The sequence below is a fragment of the Triturus cristatus genome, chromosome 2_1 (genome assembly GCF_964204655.1).
Source record: "Triturus cristatus chromosome 2_1, aTriCri1.1, whole genome shotgun sequence".
Lineage (NCBI taxonomy): Eukaryota > Metazoa > Chordata > Amphibia > Caudata > Salamandridae > Triturus > Triturus cristatus.
Window position 1 is genome coordinate 1,181,690,536 of NC_140581.1, and position 19,194 is coordinate 1,181,709,729.

The window sequence follows — 19,194 nt, forward strand, 5'->3', positions numbered from 1 at the left end:
GGGCCACATTATGCAACTCCTCCTGCGATCCTCTTGCTATTGATTCGAAAATCAGTCTACATTACACAATAATTACTTGTAGAATACTTTTTAGTTACTTTTAGATTACTCTGAGTAATGGGTTGGTATGGCTAGATACCACACAGAAGGATCTCACAATACACGATAAGTAAGCCTTTTTTTTGCTTGTGTTCAAGTTACTGTTTTTCCCATACAAAACAACACAGAACATTTTAGGCCCAAAATCTTATAACATGGGTTCCTATGGAAGGTTTCACAGGTAATAAGCATCTTACAAGTGGGAGTTTTGGGGGTGAGGACCAAGGTTCCCCAAGGTCTAGGTTGGCACTCAAGTGCCGAGGCAGGGTCCCAATGTTAGCCAATGGGTCTAAGGGAGCCTTCGTTTAGGGACTGCTTACGAGCAGGCCACTCGGGTGTGGGAGCCAAGCTCCTTGGGTTAAGGTCAGCACTACAGGGCCGACAATCAGCACAGGAGCTGCACCACCAGCGGCTCAGAGGCGTTTGGGTGCAGTGCGCCAAGGGGATGTTGGGCACCCTGTGCTTTTCAAAGGAGGCCTTGGTTCGGCAAAGTTGCCGCAGGCTCGGCAGGGAGGCTACCTGAAGGCAACCACTGGCTGGAAAGGAAAGTTGGATTATGGGGGATGACTGGACACCGTTGTTTGGGCCACCCAAGGCCTTGGGGCATTGGGTGCAGGGGTGTCTTCTGGCATCTGGTTTTCTTACCAGTTCTGGTTGGGGGCACCCATCAAGTTGAGGCTGCCGGCGTCGTCTTGAGGCTTGAGGGAGGTCAGGGATCACTAGATCCCAAATCAGGATGGCTGGGGAGACCTCCTCGCGGTGTTGGGCTACTCGAACTCGGGCCGTGGGCTTCAAGTGCAAAGTGGTGCAGAATTGTGGAGTCGCCGGAATCCGGATTCTGGTCTTTGGAGTCTTTGTTGAGCAAATCCAGTGCTCACAGGAGACAGAGTCTGGAAGGTGAGTGCAGGGCAGGTCCTTCAGGCTCTGGGGGGCTGCTGGACATGCTGGGTTCTTTGCTGTAGGCAGGTCGGAGGTGGACAGGCCGGTAGGGCCGGGGCCAAAGCAGTAGTTGTCCTCTTCTTCCTGGGTCAGCACAGCTCTTCGGTCCCTCTTCTTTCTTCTTCGAATCTGAGAAGGCAAGGCTCAGGGTGACCCCTAAATACTAGATTTTGGGGCGTTAAAAGGGGTGTGGAGGTCGGGACAAATGGGTCCCTTCCTTGGAGTGGGTACACCCCCCTATTAGGCCACCCTCCATGTGAGGGGGGCAGGAGCCTCTTCCTAATTGGTTGGGTTCCCTCATCTTCAAGATGGAGGGGACTGAGATGTGTGCTTCACCTCACCTCCCCCATCTGAGGGGTGGAGTTAGCAAAGCTGGTCACACCTCTCCTCCTAGCTTGGTTTTCCCACCGATTCTACCACCCAAAGTGGGGGGTAGAACCGGGGGGAGCAAGTTGCTGGGGGGCAGCAAAAGGCAGGGAAAGCTTACAAAGGCGGCAGGCCTTTGAAGCTTCCCCTACGTGGAACCAGTCCATCCTTGGGGAGGAGGCATGACATCTCTGCCCAAGATAGGCTTTATTTCTGGACTCAGAGAGCAGAGGCTCTCTACCCTGGGGTCCAGAAACCTGTCTGGTGGTGGCCAATGGCGGGCAGCCATTCATGAACCACACCGAGGCTGGTCATTTTTAGAGGGTATCTCTAAGATGCCCTCTGAGTGCATTTGAAATTACATCCCACACTGGCATCAGTGTGGGTTTAGTGTGATAAGAAGTTTGCTGCCAAACTTCCCAGGTGTTTGTAAAGTCATTATGGAGCTGTTGAGTTCGTAATGACCAACTCCCAGACCATATACTCTTTATGGCTTTACTACAATGTCTAAGAATGGACTTAGACACTGAAGGGGTACAGGGATCATGTCCATGTACCCTCACCTGGGGCTAGTGCACCTTGCCAGAGGGGTGACTTACCTAAGCCTCAGGCAGTGGGTTGCAGGCATGACACACAGGGATATGTGCCATGTCGACTTTTCACTTTTCTCTGTAACCAAATCATGCAGCCTGCAATGGCAGTGTTAAGGTACAGAACCTCTAAGGGAGGCCATCCCTAGTCCCAGTGGCCTTGGTACCCATGGTACCTTTTACAAGGGGCTTACCTGTGGTCAGAGATGTGCCAATTGTGCGTACAAAGGTACCGTTTTTGGAAAAGAACACAGGCCCTGAGAGCCTGTTTGGCGGGGACCCAGTACACATCAAGTCAGGTTGCATCAGATGTCAGGCAAAACGTGTGTGGGGGGGTAACCATGCAAAAAGGGGCACTTTCCTACACTGTCCCTGTCAGAAAAGTGCTTTAATCATTGCCCGTTTTCCCTGTTACCAAACGTCAGAGCCGCAGAGAAATTTTAAGCTCCTAGGGCTAAACTGTGCCAGACTTTAAAAGAAAAGGAAACAAACTACTTGACGGCTGCTGTAGATGTTTTTAAGTGCTAAAGGTGCAATGTAGTTCTGAACAGACATATTAGCTGCCGATTAAAGCACTAATTAGAGTGCAAGTTGAAGTGCTGAAACATACTGTCAAAGTGCTCGAAATGCCAACTCTTTCCCAGGACTAATTTGCGGGAATGCCTAACAGCTGTCACGGTAGAAAAAGTGCTTTCATTCATTGCCTGTTTTTCCTGTTTCACTGTTAGTCAGAGCCACTAAAGGATTCGAGACTCCCAAGGGGTATGATGCTACTGGGGCCGTCGAGAGGACTGAGATGGCTACTTGTAGTAATTTTAGAAAAAGGGGCCAACAACTGGATGGATTACCCCTTTAAGTAGCATTGAGTTGCCTCATTACAGGTATGCATATTCAATTACTTAAAGTTAGGGTGTATGTAGCAAATGTTTCCTGTGAGGCAATAGCACCTTACAAATGCAAACTGCATGGATGAGACTGTCTAATCCCATGTGACACAATCTGCATCGTTTGTCCGTGTCACGGCACAACCTCCTAAACCAATAGGCTCTCAAGGGAATGAGCCCAAATCTTAATATCATCAGTTGTTTCTTCAGACCAATTGCAGGGTGATGGTACGAGTACACTGGCCGCGTCCCCAGAGCATAAAAGTTGGCGGCCCAACTGCCATACAATTTTCCCTTAGGGGTCTTCCTGTTAAGGTCAGCCAAAATGATCACGTGCTTCCAAGTTAATCAATAAACTGTTCAAATACTTTAGTTATAAAGAGTTCCCCGTGTTATTGCCGACTGGAGGGGGTGTTTTAGGTTCCTGACCGTGGCCCTTTTCAGTTTAAGGCAATAGGACAGGAACTTTGCATTCAATAGCTGATGCTGACTTGGCAGGTTGAATTCAAGTCGGAATTGAGCTTTCAAGGTGCAGTCCGTAGGGAGAAGATTTTTCTAGAACAGTTCATTAGAACGGTGTCCAGCCGGTCGACAAGCCTATGTTGAAAAAACGATGCACCGTACGCCACTGATGGCATTAATTTGCTTGTTGCCACCTTCATTAATGTGCTTAAGTTGGGTCGCTCTTCATGGATCTATGCAGTTTGCAGAAAGCCCACTTCAAGGATTTGACAGAGTTTTGATGGGCCGTGATGTGTGGGGTGATTCGAACTCTTTCATCAACCATATCCCTATATATTTGTAGGAAGTCCCCTTCCCAAGTGATCCTTTTATTTTTTTATTTTTTAAGAAACCAAGACCCGCTTCTTTTATTAATTTGCGACTGACAATCATGCCCTTTGTCTTGGTTACATTGATGGACAAGTTGTTCAACTCGCAGTAATTAGCCGGTATGTCAAGAAATCTTTGTAAGCCAATAGATGGCTTTTTAGGTCAGATACAAGTTGAATAATAAGGGCGACAACATACACCCTTGTTTTAACCCTTTGTTGGTGTCGTTTTTACCAGATGTTGCCCAACTTGCACTGACTTTAATTTTGACTCAAATGCGCAAATACAGTGTAAATATGGCATTGAGCAGAGATGAAGAAATTACCCATTTGTTTAGTTTGGCCCAGAGGTTTTCTCCTGGCATGATGCCAAAGGCGGTAGTAAAGTCAATAAATGCAGGGTATAATAGTTTGGCTTTTTTCACCACGGTTTCATCAATAGGTGCGTTAAACACATGAGGTTGTCTTTTATGTTACAGCCCCTCTGAAAGCCTATTTGAATGGAGGGAATTAGATGGAAATCCCTGGACCTTTTTTGCAACTCTTGTTTTAATATTCTTGTGTAGCATTTGCCCTCTACATCAATCAGTGCAATCAGCCTGAAGTTCTCAGGTGGTTTATGTAGGAAGGTGGAATCTGACTATATGGTTGCCCCCACTTTTTTCCTGGTGTTTTGCTGGGTTATGACTTAGTTGGACTGGGATCCTGCTATTCAGAGCCCCAGTCTATCTGCTTCCTCTGTAAAATGGTTTCCATGTACATTAGGTACATATCTAATTGGGTTCTGGAGTGCCTTATAAGCCCCTAGTATATGGTATACTATGTACCTAGGGCATAGGTACCTCAGAGGCCTACCGGGGGCTGCAGCATGTATTATGCCACCCCTGGGAAGCACTCCAAAATGACACCACAGGTCTGCTACTGCAGCCTGGGTAAGGGTGTGCTTGCACCCCTTACTGTGGTATAGGCTACCTATATCACTACCTTATACAGACACATATAAACCTATAAGCCACTCCTATGGCAGGCCTTGCCAATCCTGAAGGCAGAGTGCTTGGTTTTATGTGAGAGGGTGCACACTGCAGCATTCGGAAATACTTCCTTATGCCTGTTCTTTGATACAGCCATACCATATACTCTTTAAGTGCATTATAACCTCGCGGTAATGCTAACTTTGGATTGGCTGCATCAAAACATGTCGTGTTTGGTGTCAAACGCTTTGGAATACTACCCCCCTCTGCCAGTTCTGGCGCTGGGGGTAGCATTCCACCCTTCTAGAGGGAGAGACATGTTCACACTGGCTAAACCCGGTTAAATCCTTTCAAAGCCCTGGCATCACAAAATGGATGCCACTGCCACAGACACGGGTCTCGCCTCCTGCTGCTGGGGGAAACTCCGGCAGGGGAGGCCTGGACAATAGGTTTCCTGTCACAGGGAGGTGTAACCACCTCCCCAGACAGGCAGATGTGGGTGCATTCAGAGAATGCTGTTGAGACACTGCCTGGGGCACACAAGGTGTCCCTGTGCATAGCCCAGTTCAAACCGATTGATAGGGGCACTCAGCCCCTGCTCTGGTGCGAAACTGGACAAAGGGGAAGGGGTGTAACCACCCCCACCCCAGGCCCACTCATAGGTGAAGCCTTAGAGTTAGTCCATCTCCTAAACTTAGTATAAGTATAGGAATCCAGTCCCTAGGACTTTAGATTACCCTGGACGAACCTCTGAAACATATATCCTGGACCTTCGACTTTCTATCACGACTAGAAGATGGAAGAAATCTCCCTTGGGGTCAAGGACTGACTCCCCTGCTTGGCAGGCACCAAAGAAGCAACTGACCGGTCTGCATTACTGAAGCTCCCGCCGGACTGCGAAGTCTCCGCATCCCCAGAGGTGGATTTCCAGACTTCCCAGAGGCTACCCTGAGTCCACAGCAAGGCTGAGGCCCGTGGTTATCGTGGGTAACGTGAAACCGTGACCCCTGGACACCGTGAATTTTTGCAGCAACAACACCTTCCTTGTCAGCCTCGAAATTGTGCTTTGGGCTCCGAGTAGCCCCAGCCTTGAGCACCTCCTGCATCGAAGATTGTTAGCCTCCACTCCACGAGTGACCCGTGGGCCAGCTCCAAGTGCGACTGCTCGAGGCTCCTTCGCGATCACTAGCCCGTTGGCTAGCAGGTCCCCACGAAGGCAATTCCACTTCTACTTGGGCTTTTCTGGTTGCTCCACCCTTGCTGGGTGAGTCCATCAGACCTTGCTGGTCTGCACCGCAGTCCTTTCTCTGATTTCCTGAGACTTGCCGTTGCCAAGGCTTGTTGGGTCCTTTCTGGTCGCCGACACCACAGCACTCGACAAACTTCGTGGGACAGCTCGAATCCGTCTCGTGGACTTCGTCGACGCCTTCTGGACCTCGTGGCTGAAGAGTCAAGACACCCGTCAACTCACCTGAAGCACCAGACATCTGTGGGCATTGGTCCATCCTGCCCTAGGTCACTGGCAAGCGACCCAGACTCTGTACCCTCTGCTTTCAGGTTCCTTACATCCTAGATCCAGGCTTGGATCTCTCCGGACACTTCTCCTCTTCACGGCAGCAGCAGTTCTTTGCATGCTTCCATTGGAATCGACGACGCGACCCGACACCAAAAGACACCTATGCTCCCGGCTTCCCTGGGTGAGGTAACTCAAGTACTCCGGTACTCTCGAGGGTGCTAGCCCTAGAACTGTCTAAGTCCAAAAGGGTTTGGTCCTAGTCTGATTAGAAGTGTCCCTAATCTTTAAAATTCCAACCGCGACATTCCCCATAGAAAGTAACAGGAACCCGTGGTTGTGTTTCCACACTGCATACGGCTCCCGTGGGTCCCCTGTGTCACTACCTTGGGTGGTTCCTTGGGGTCCCAGCGATTCTAGAGGTAATAGGCACACTGCCTATTTCAGTCATAGTTCTTATACCACTTTTTTAGTATATGGTTTGGTACGCCCCTAGGGCCCAAACGTGTATTTGTGCTTTTACTGATGCTTAAACACTTGTAACTAAAGTACTTCGAACTCCTGTCTCATAAAGAGACTAGAGGGGTGTGTATTATCTTAAATACCTATATTTTGAATATATACCTGGTGTGGTTGTCTTTTCATTTGATCATTCAAGAGATTATAGACTGGTAAAACAAGCTGCTTTACATTCCTTCAAGACTTAGCCTGAAGGCTGCTCTCCATAGCTACCACTAGGATAGCTTTCACATATCACCATAAGGAGTTGTTTGGACTGATTCAAGGTGCCCACTAGAACTTGTGGACAGCATATATCAGGCCACCTTCTCACAGTTTAAAGTCTCCCCTTTTGTGGATTGTGACTAATCAAGAGCCCATCCAGGCGTGGAGCTACTTACGATGCATGATTGGAAAAGTAGAATCTGTATTTTTGCTAATTTGTTGGGGGCCAGTTTAAAAACTGAGGCCTGCAGACCGTTCAGGCCCAGAGCTCCTGTGGGCTGCATGAGGCTGATGGCGTTCTCGACGGATTTGATTAATACTTGAATGTTGGAGTCCCTTCAACCAAGGTATGGCAAAACTGACTTGGGTCTGGCTAGACTGTCATTGATGTATAGTTTCTCGATGTATTTTACCCAGCTAGCGGGAGCAATACTAACCACTGCTGAGAAGGACTCGTGGGCTGTCATGCTATTGATCAGGCACCAAAACGTCTTGGAGTCTTTTGATCTTAAACTTTCGCAAAGTTGTGCCAATTTATTTTTTGCCTCTTTCTTATTTTAACTTAGATCTTTCCTCTGTATTCAGTATTTGGAGATCGGATTTTGCTTTTGATTTATAATTTGCCGCCTTTATTGCAACATTGTTCTCTCAAGCACTTCTTTTTTTAATTTCAAATACTTTATTACATTTTTCAACTATATACCAAAACAACCAAAAACACAAGTTTGGATCAATGTATAAACGTAATATTATAATGCTGGAATAACAATTGATCATCGCATAAAATTAGCAAACTAGCAAAGTTAATAATCCAAACCTTGTAAACCCAAAATACAACAATAGAAGAACTAAGAGAAAGAAAAAGAATGAAGAAGAAAAAAAAGGAATAGAGAAAAGAAAATCAGAAAGATAAAAAGAATCCCTAAAGAAACAGAAGGAAAAGAAAAGAGAAAACGACCATATGCAAGACGACAAGAGAATCAATCCTATAATGGGGAACTGGTATAAAATGATGACCGTCAAAGCATCAAATAATATAGATATAATATTACAGAGAATACCAATAATATATGAATAATCACGGAGGTTTGTGTGTATTGAAGTAAATGTCCAATGAGTTCCATAAGGATCTAAACAAGGGTTTCCAAGGAGATTTCTGTAGCGCGATGTTGAACTCTAAAGCACTTCTTCAATTTGGTTTTCATGGTTTACTTACTCTGCAAGCTGGATGTTCTGTGAGACACACTTTCTGGGTTTAACTGAAGCCCTTCCTACCCTTGTGGCCTCGTGGAGTTGTGCTAATAGGGCCAGCCATGACTCAAGCTATTCGGGTCCCTTCTGGCCTTAGCTGAGAATTCCTCCAAGTAGTGCTCCATCGGGGGTGCTAAACTATCCTGTGCCTCAGTTTACTATCTAATCCATATGATTGGTTCTAAATCCTCCTGGGTACCGATTGGAGACCCGTTTGGTCGAAGGGAGCTTAATATGTGCAAAATGAACTTTAGCATAGCGTGATCATTGACGAGTGTAGGCAATACCTCATAATTCCTGATTTGATGGAAATTTGCAATTTAAATCCAAATATAATCAAGCATGGCCAGCCCAATATGCTAGAAATGGATGCAGGCTGCCGGTGAATCTGTTGTGAGTCTACTTCAATCATAGACCCTTATATTAAATGTAATACTAACTTCTCCATACTTATCTATTTTTTGGAATTGCCTTTGTATTGAGGTTGTGTTCCAACAAAGGTGAACCACATACAGCCATGGTCTTGACAGATCCCCTTGTGCTCCTCTGCCATCTGCAAGGAGCTTATTGTCCATGGAAGTGCATGTCTTTGTAGCAATCCAGATCAGGTCCAGAGCCTCTGCTCTGCCGTGGCTACACTCAGGGCCGGACTGGGAACTGAAAGCAGCCCTGGCAAATTTTGGCAGACCAGCCCCCGTCGGGCGCGTAGCGACCGCGAGCAGCACGCGAGCCCGACCGCTATCTCCCCCCACGAAAATTTTGGAAAACGACAGATCAAAATGGTGAATTTTACAGCACATTTATCATTACATATTCAATTGTATCAACTTTCAAAGCACATTAAATAGTAGGTGATGACCTTAAAGAGCACCAGGTTACCCACCCAGTCATATGTACCCATAGACATTCTTTCAGAGAGCCCCAAAAATAGACACAAGAAGTGAATCAGAGAGAACAAAGTAAAAGTGAGACCAGCCCCCCACATGGTGTGTAGCGAGCAAGCACTCAGGCCAGTAAGCATGGAAATGTCTCACATGAGCCTCCAGGTCACTGAGGCCAGAAACTAAGGAAATAGTCCACATAATTAAGCACCCAGGCCAGAAAGCATGGAAATGTCACACATAACCACCCAGGCTGACAGAAGGCATGGAAATGTCTCAAATGGCATGGCACCCTGGCCAGAAAGCATGAATTAACACAAAGGCCCTGGCCTTGACATGACATCTTTAAATAGCCTACTTAAGTGGGTGACACAATAAGTGTTGCAGGTCCACTAGCAGCATTTAATGTACAGTCCCTGGGTACATGTAGAACCACATTTCTAGGGACTTACAAGTAAATTAAAATTGCCAATTCGGTGTAAGCCAATTTGACCATGTTTGAAAGGAAAGAGCGCAAGCACTTTAGCACTGGGTAGTGGTGGTAAAGGGCCCTTGGGTACTCGTGGTGGCACTGCCCTTGTTGGTTTCTACCCCTGCATCAGGGCTAATGGAGAAGGCAGGAGCAGAAAATAAACTAAGGAGGGTTTTAAAGGACCTATTAGTGTGTGAAGTGCCCCACACCTGACGACTTTAAAAACTTTTCACTATAAGAGAGAGGAGGAGGAGGGGGCATAAACAAGGAGCCTCTCCCCTAAAACTCTAGCAAAAGCTTCAGAGGCTACCACTAATTTCCTAGGGAGGTTGCAACCCCCTTTATGGACGTCAGCAATGCAGAGCCTCCACACACAAGCTGGAAGGCTGCTTTGTGCAAGGGTTTCCAGCTCACCTTGTCTAGCACTATGATAACAGCTCTTGCCGACCATGTGAAGGGACTAATAGTGTGACACACGCTCACACCGTGTGAGGTAGCAGTTCTAGCTTCCACATCTGATCTTGCCCTTGCTGCCCCTGGGCCCTTAGGAGCAAGTAGGAGGCTGTTGAAGGGCTTGGGCTGGGATCAGAGATCAACTCTGTGATGTCATCAGAGGATTGGTGATTTCATTTGCCTAACACTGCGCCTTCTGTAGAGAACTCTGTGCAGCAAATTTGTTACAGATTGGAATCGATGAAAGGCAGACCCTGCCTTTTCAGCTTTCTGAGGCCAAAAACACACGAATACTATTCAGCTGGATATTGTGTTTCTTAGGCATTGAAATAGAAACATCATAGAAAACACAGGGATTGGGTACTGTGAAACAGCAAGTCTCTTTCGAAAACTTCTGTCAGATTGCACACTGGGAACTGCAGCTACCGTCACTGTGGCCCGATTGCATCTTGTAGAAGTGAACCATCCGCTGAACAGTGAACACTGAACAGTGAACACTGAACAGTGAACACACAAGTGCGCATCTTAACAGCGCAAACTCCTTTCTTGTGAAATTCGGACTGAAATCCGAACAATTTAAAAAAAATGTAAGTCACGAACCAACTGAGCCAGCATCAAGGGAGCGCACCGAGGGCTCCTAGAAATTTACACGTTAGCCTAAGCGGCAAGTGCCAGCGGCAACACCAGTGGCCAGTGGAAATCAAAACAAAACGACTCACTCGTGTAAAAATGAAAGAAAAAAAACACTGGAAAGCCCTGTTGTCTGCTTAAAATGTATTTTTCAGCACAAGCCCCAAGTTTGGGCTTGTGATGAAAAATATATTTTAAGCAGACTTGCTGACCCCAACCTTTGCCCCAGTTACAGCCCCCAAGAGTCAAGCAGCACAGCGCCACCAAAGGGAGCACACAACCTGTATCCTGCCTGCTGGCTCGGAACATTTCAGCTGGCCTGGCCCTGCTCGGAGTCTGACACACACACGAACAACAGACAACACCTGACCCTGACGAAAAGAAAACCCATTTTTACAGAATCTGACCTGAGCTCATCAGGGTTTGAATTCAGTGCTGCACTGCTGGGGGCAGTGGGCGGCCTGTGGGAGGAGGAACCAAAGCAGGCAGGCCTGCTCACAAATAAATCCACACTCAGGGTCCAGGGCTCTAGGGTGCTGTGCGCCTGTGCTGCCGGCACAAAACTGGGCCAGGGAATAAACAAAAAGTTATAGGCCAAGGCCCAGACTGGGCCTTAATTGAGTGTTAACATGCATTTCCCGCCTAGAATCTCGGTTAACAGATCACCATCTGCTTTCATTTCATTTTGTCAACTCCCATTCTGCTTTTTTGCCTATTTTAACGGGCCACCCAAAGAAGAGGAAAAAATACGGTTTTATTGACCCAGTCGGCATCACTAACCCGCACCAACCGTACGTAGCCATTTTAGAATGCTATTTTGTTTGTTGACGTCTGATGGGGATCTGAGACCTATCTTGACATCATTTCCTGGACAGCGCCTTTAAATCTGCTGTTTCCCAGTGGATGTCTATCATTGTTGTGTCAAAGGAGAAGATGTGGCGTAACAACCAGAGTTGCCGACTTTGGAGCTGGGGAACCGGGTTCGAGCCTCGGCGTCAGCTCAACATCCTGTGATTCTGGGCAAATCACTTCATCTCCCCGTGCCTACTAAAAATGAATGTGTTTCTTTGTAATGTGACTGGTGCTCAAGTAAAGGGCTCCAATACATTTGGGTTGCAAAAAAATAACAAGTAACCGACTTCCTGCTCATTCGAAGAATTCCTCTGAAGCAGAAGGATAGCGATACCATTTAGAAGCTGATTGTGTCATTAACACGTGCCAACAAATTTGATGTTATGATACATTTTAGAGGGCCTGCCAAGTGGCAAATCACTTAATCTCCCCATGTAAAGTGCTTTCATACCTTCGAGTCGAGTACGCGCTATATAAAACTGCAATAAAAAATAAAATAAAAATACCGCCATAGCAATCATACCTACGTTCTTCCGAGCTATGCTGTCGTTCAGCTCATGTTCTAATTCATACAACTCTTCCAGTTTAACTGAAAACAGGCATAATACAGTTCTCTTTTCCTCTTGTGCACGGCATGCCTGCGCAGGCCCAGATCAGAGCTGTGCCCCTGTGTCTGAATGTAATCACACTTTCTGCAGCACATGAGCTAATGTACAACATTTCCAAGAAAGGCAAGATTTGTCAGTTCGCTCATGAGGTGCAGAAAGCAAAACTTGGAAAAACCTTTTGTCTAATCCCGGCCCGGCCCACAGTGCCATGATGAATCTATCCACCCCCCCCCCCCCCCCCCCCCCTCTGTTCTACACCCTCCAGATGCCGACCCCTTATAGTCCATGTGTTGCCATCTGCCTGCTGGTGACAGGTAAAGGTAATGCTCATGTGAGCTGGTTACCTGCCAGTGGCAGGGCAGCCCTAGAGACCAGGGCGCAGAGGCACTCCCAGCAAAGCGCATAGAAAAGAGAAAACAGAAATGGGGCGATGCGGCTGTGCAGAAAAAGCCGCGGCGCCGGCCTCGTCATTTTAGCGCTATGTTTAATAACTCCACACATAACCTGAACAGCATTCTTGATGAAATGTCAACTTAATGTTACAAAGGCAAACAATAAAAACGAGCTGACACGCACACGATGTGAAATGATGTCTCCAATAAGCTGCCCCCCATAAATGACAATGGAGCTAATACAAACAATGCACGTTTCGTTCCTGCCCCACTGTGGCCCTCTGGTCTTAAGACTTCAGCTCTGCCCCTCCCGCAGTTGCCTACATGTACTTCGATCCTACGGTTATTTACCTGCGTTGACCCCGCGCTCCTACTGCACCTTCTGGCTTCTGCTGTGGTATTGTGTAATATATTATCTGATTGCAAATGCAAACAATGTGCAAAAACGCAAATGACACTCACCTGCGGGCAGCAGACATTCGGCAGCAGGGACACTGGGACAGGCAGAGGCCAGGGCTAGAAATAATTAAATTATGGGGGCGGTGCCAAGAGAGGGCCTCTCTCGTCGTCTGGCTTAGTTCTCTGGAATGCGGGTCACTCACGCGCACTTTTTATTGAGTGAGCCCTAATGCGCATGTCACCACCAGCCGCGCCCGCCCCACCCCCACCCCCCTAAGGTGGGTGAACTGAAGAAGACTAAGAGACCACACAGACGCGGCGGCGGGCACCGGGCGGAGACATCTGCGTGCTGCACGTGCGCGCACGACCCACCCCCTAAAATGGCACTCGCACTCCAATGCATTATTTGATTAGCAGCAGAGATTGATTAAGTTTTTGCGCGGAGCGAGGAAAGAGTGAGAGTCACGCAGACGCACGCCGCCGCGCAGCAGAGTACTGTAGTGACGAGTCAGTGACTACTGTACTAGTGACTGTGTACAAAAAAATCGGCCCCAACAACAAAACCGGCCCCCGGCCAAAAAACCGACCCCCACCACTAGCAGCCTCCCGGGGGATTGCCCGGTGCCCGGCATTGCCAGTCCGGGCCTGGCTACACTAGGAACCACCTCAAAAGCTCACATGAGTTGGGGGATTGGGGGTAGGACTTTGAGCTTTAAGGGCAACCTTTTTAAACCTTTTGGAACTGTTGTCTGCCTCATATGTTATCTTCTAATCCACTGCAGCTTCTATACTGGATAATGCTAAACTGACCATTTTTCCAAATCAGGGACGATTATCATGTGCAGTAGGTTTACATTCAATTTATAGTTTCTAAATTCTTGAATTTCCTCTCTAGAGGAAAACGAAATGGAAACGATTTTTATAGTTCCATTAAAACCTGCTATTTAATTTAGAAGTTCCTGGGTCGTTCTGGTGGTATTGATCTAAAAGGGCATTTGTATAAATCTCTATGAAATTCTACTTTGCTTTTCAGATAAAGATGGAACGTGTTTGCATACCATCCCCTACTCCTCCCAAGCAACCACGGATTACTGTTGGAAGAGTAGTTTCTGAGAGGCGGCTCCCATCTCCTCCATCTACTTTTGAATCGCTAGAAGATGTAATAAAAGCAGACATTCGAGATCCTTTGAAGATTTTTCAAATAATTTCCGAGAACGGTCATCTTGGATTCCTATACTTGACTCCTCGAGATTCAAGATCATCGACTGACTATGATCCTTTTAATCTAAAGTAAGTTTTGTGGCTTTATATTTCTACTTTATTGGGGACAATTTGGAACGTGATGGATACTGGAATAATGAATGAAGACCCACATTTATTAAAGTTTGCACTATAGATCGCTCGATACCACACAGTTTAGTGCCGTGACCATTTAAATGCAAAGTAAATTAAAGCTATCCAATGCATCTCATTTCGTTGTACGAGCACGCGAGCAACACTGTAGTAAATGTGGGGTGAAGTGTGTTGAAATTGTTTAGTTAAGCTTTTTTAATTTTTATGCGTAATACTTAATAGTTTTATAGGCCACATAGCAGTGTTTTGCCTAAAGGTAACGGCGATGCTAATATTGGCTTCAAAACACAATCTTGCTTCAGAAGGGATAATAATTACATTTTCCCATACTCCTGGGTCTGCTGCAGAGCCCAGGAGAAATGTTTTTCTGTGGTAGATGGGTATCATCATCGTCATAAAAAGATTTATTCGACTATTTAAAACCAATCATAAAAGCAACACAGATATTGTGCAGTTCATCACAAACATAAAAACAAAACATGGTTAGAAACAATCAATCATACAGGTAACATTTTCAGTTTAAAAACAGCTGATTTTAGAAAGCTACCAACACTTAAACAGACCTGGATATTAGCCAATTATCGTAGAAGAACAAGGCTGGCTTGCGTTGTCGAAATCCGTACATATTTAAAATAGGTTCAAAATACTATCGGGTAAACAGTACGTAATATTTGCAAAAGAAAACAAAGTGCTCAAGAGATTGCACCCTAGACTCATCAAAGCGACAAACTAAAACGGAGCTAGTATCATATTGACCCAGGGAAAAGCAGAGCAGAGATCTTATGGTCCCTAATCTAGGGATCTAAACCCAGCACAAGTAGTGCTCGGGAAATGGCTTGTTTGAATAATTGCATACTCTCTCAAGCTGGGTTTACTTAACTGTTCCTGCTCCCTGGAGGGCTATAGAGATCTCAAAAAGTGAAGTTGTTTAACTTTAGGGATATAAGCTTTGGTAAGGGACGAAGCAGATGAAAACATACCATCCCAACCAAAAGCCTTGGCACAAGGACTTTACGTAATTCCGCCAAGGAATGGTAAAACCCTTATCGCAACCCAGACGATCAAGTATGACCATTCTATTGAGGGAAATAGACTTATTAGCCCAAGCAGAGACACAGAGGACTAGCGAGGCCACCCTGATTAAATCTGAGAAATAGATGATGCCCAGTTCCTCGCGGAGGTAAAAATGCGGGGTCGAGGTTGGAAGGCCGAGGAGCCGACGGCAGAAGTGGTTCTTTTCTGCCTGGATCGAAGAAACCTCTCTATCATCCCACACCCTGGCACCTTACATTAAAATCGGAAGACATTTACGCTGAAAAATCTTCAAATAGGGGCTGGACTGGTTGGTTGCCCACTCTCTGGGCGAAGGCAAACAGAGCTCCCACTGCTTGGTTAAATTGGAGAACCCTGTTTGCTATACAAGGCAACCAGACGGATTTCCGGTTAAAAACAACCCCCAAATAGGGGGAAGTCTGAAACCCTTTTGATACGCCTGCCTTCAATCAGTAAAGATCCTTCTTTTTTAGATCTAGAGTCACAAACCATATACTTTTTTTATATATTTAGAAGGTTTTATATATCGCTGACTGGACCCTAGAGTATCCAAGCGCTTTACAAGTTTTGATAATACAAAGTTGAAATATAGCTTTGGTACATTGAAATAACAAGATAAAACAATTTGAACACCTGGAGCAGATTATAAGTGGGGTAAAACAAGGAAGGTCTAGATCAAACAGCAGATCGAAGATAGTAGAGCTGGAAGAAGTGGATGGGATCAATACTGATAAGGCAGGGTAGGAATTAATAGCCAGTGGCAGTTAATTAGGAACCACGGTATTTGTTGAGAAGGAGCAGCTTGAGGTCTTTTTTGAAGCGGGGGTAGGAGGGGTTGCAGCGTAGATCTTTAGGGAGGGCATTCCAGACAGAGGGTGCATTTCCAGAGGAAGAGCGACACTGTTGATTTCTTTTTTAATCGAGAAGGGACAAGGACAAAAGCGTTAGTGCTCCTCATTGTTCTAGTGCAGCACGCTTTGATGAGTTTGTCGGAGAGGTAAGATGGGGTATTTTGATGGAGGGCTTTGTGGGTGATGCAGTCTTGTAGGTGGTTCTGCCTTCAATTGGGAGCCATTTGAGGTCTTTGAGAATAGGGGAGATGTGGTCAAAACATTTACAGTCAGTAATAAGCCTGACAGCAAGGTTGAGAACAGATTTGATAGGGGCAAGATGGACTTTAGGAGTTCCTGTGAGAGTGGCATTACCGTAGTCAATTCTTGAAAAGACCAACGATTGCACAACTGATTTAAAGTCACCTGCAGGAATGAAGGGTTTGATAAGACTGAGGTTCTGCTCAATGCTGATGCCGAGGGATTTGACTGAGTTAGAGATGGAGAGAGAGCAGTTGAGGGCTTTGATGTCAGAGATCCAGTGTTGAATAGGGAGCGAGTTGTTTTTAGGAGAGAATAGAATGATTTCAGTTTCTTTGGGATTGAGTTTGAGGTGGTTGTGATGGAACCATAGTTGGATCTTAGTTAAGACATCGTTGAGATGTAGAACATCGGCATGGGAGTTGATCCTATATTAGAGTTGGGTGTCGCCAGCATAGAGGTGGTAACCAATTTTCGCTTGTTTGAGGATAAGGGTGAGGGGTTCCATGAAGAGGTTGAATAGGGTGGGAGAGAGAATGGAGCCCTGGGGAACGCCCATGGTGACTGGTAGAGGTTTAGAAAGGCAATTACTGACTTTAATTTGTTGGGTTCTATGTTGGAAAAAGGAGGTGAACCACTTGAGAACAGCACCATCAAAGCCAAAATGGTCTTTGAGTATATTGAGTAGGGCACCATGGTTAACAATATCAAAGGCAGCAGAAAGGTCAAGAAGAATGAGAAGGGAGGATTCACCTTTGTCTAGGGAGCGATGGATTTAGTCAGTAATGTTGAGCATGGCTGTTTCAGTGCTACAGCCCTTTCAAAAACCTGATTGGGAAGCATCTGAGAGGTTGAATGAGTCGATGTCTTTGTCCAGCTGGCGCAGGGCGCATTTTTCCAGGGCCTTAGATAAGAAAGGAAGGTTAGTAATAGGGTGCAGGTTATTTAAGTCATTGGGGTCAGCTGTAGCGTTTTTGATGGGGGTAATTTGGCCTAGTTGTAGGGATGCAGGGACACTACCGGTGGCAAGGGAGGAGTTGATGATCATGGTCCAATATGGGGCGATGATGTGTTTTAGTTCTTGTACTAGATAGGCCGGTATAGGATCTCTGGTATGTGAGGATGGTTTAAGCTTGGTGATGATGCTGAGGATATCACTTTTTGAGACAGGACTAAAGTTATTCCAGAAAGCATTGTTTTTTCGCTGGGGGGCAGTGTAGTGAGGATCAGAGGGGGGGACAACGATGGTGAGTTGAGCAGAATCCGGGGGAGGAATAGGAATGGAAGGAGATACGAGGAGAATGATAAGGAGGGGAGGTTGGATATGTGGGTGGAGGGGAATTACGGCGAAGGATTGATCAATCTTGGTGATTTTGTCTAAGAAGAAGCTAGCTATTTCTTCACATCCTTCAACCGTAGCCAGAAGGTTTGGGGGGCTGAGGCAGTTTGGTTTTTAACAATGTTAAATTTTTTTGCCCGGTCAAGTTGTGAACGGAAGAAGGATGCTTTTTCTGTCAAGAATTCCTGTCATGCGAGGGGAGGAAAACGGTAACCAGCGATAACGGACTACATCTCCCAGGATGCTTAGCGGTTGAGAGGTTATGTAAACAGGAGAACTGTTACATAACTCAAGGAAAACACGCCCTTATGTAAACAGGAGAGCTGTTACATAACTCAAGGAAAACACTCCCTTATGTAAACAGGAGAGCTGTTACATAACTCAAGGAAAACACGCCCTATAAAGGGAGGAACCGGGAGGTACAACTCTGTCGGATATTGTGTTTACACCGACGTACCTGCTTCGTGAAGAGCAGTGTTCCGGAGTGGTGCTCCAGTAAGGCAAGAACGGAGGTAGGTCGAGTCGTTACTCCCTGGGCCGTGTCTTGCCCCATCGTCACCTGTGAAGGACCCGGAAGCTCTACCGGTCAACCTTTGAGCTTCGCTTTTTGACTCGGCTGAGTCAAGGCGCAGTGGCGCTTTTGCTGGTTGGAGTCGTAACTCCCAGCCCGACCAGAGATACAGGGACTGCCAGCTGTAACGCACACCAGGAGGTGTTTGCCGCGTTACAGACTCGGAAGTCCATAGGATCGATCGAGCGGCTGCTCTCGGTTCAGTCTTCTTGCTTTTGAGTGGGGTATCGGTGACGCATCACCAGGAGGTGACTCCGCGTCCCGGTGCAGTCTGAGGAAGAGGTTGAGCGGCTGCTCCCTTCAGGTAGAGACCCCGGCTGGGTGTTTCCCTGACTCCTCGATTCTCCCCCAACACTCTTCGTGCCCCTCACAGCCTACCGATTGGCATTGTCGGCCATTTCATTTCTGCCCTCTGTTGGCATACGCCGGGATCGGCGTATATGCAGAGGACGGTTAGGACCATCCGTGCTGTGGGCTGGTAACGTACTTAGCCTGGAGGATTCCAGTGACTATAACTTTTGTTTATTCTTTGTGTTAGTTTTGCCTTCATTAAAATAACTAACCCTTCAAAAGTGGTTGCGTCCTCATTATCATGTCTGTTAAAAGATCCTGAGACGTTCAGGGCGTTACAAAATATCCGACCTGCATAACACTAACTGTCTCCCGGTCGATAACAGACATGGCAACACTTGATGATGTGCTGGCTGCTTTAGCGACCGTGCAAGCTGAAGTGGCTGCCTCTAGGCAAGAAACCGCCGATGTAAAAGCCAGACTGGATGCTATCCAATCGGACCCGCTCACGCCCAGCACCTCCCTCACGAACCAGACCCCTGCGGTAGTAGTGGAAATGCCGGTAGCCATCCCCTTGGCAACACCAGAGAGGTACAATGGGGATCCTAACACAGTGCAGGTATTCCTCACACAAGTGGCGCTA

The 19,194-nt window shown here is 46.6% G+C and overlaps 1 protein-coding gene across 2 annotated transcripts in view; it reads left to right on the forward strand.

Annotated features, from left to right (window-relative positions):
- DNAH6 (dynein axonemal heavy chain 6) overlaps positions 1–19,194 on the forward strand; it is a 2,458,578-nt gene that overhangs the window by 145,440 nt on the left and 2,293,944 nt on the right. For both annotated transcript variants that reach the window (XM_085636629.1, XM_085636630.1), the window contains exon 4: positions 13,887–14,143. In XM_085636629.1, coding sequence (XP_085492755.1) covers positions 13,887–14,143 — 257 coding nt within the window. The remainder of the gene's footprint in view (positions 1–13,886; positions 14,144–19,194) is intronic.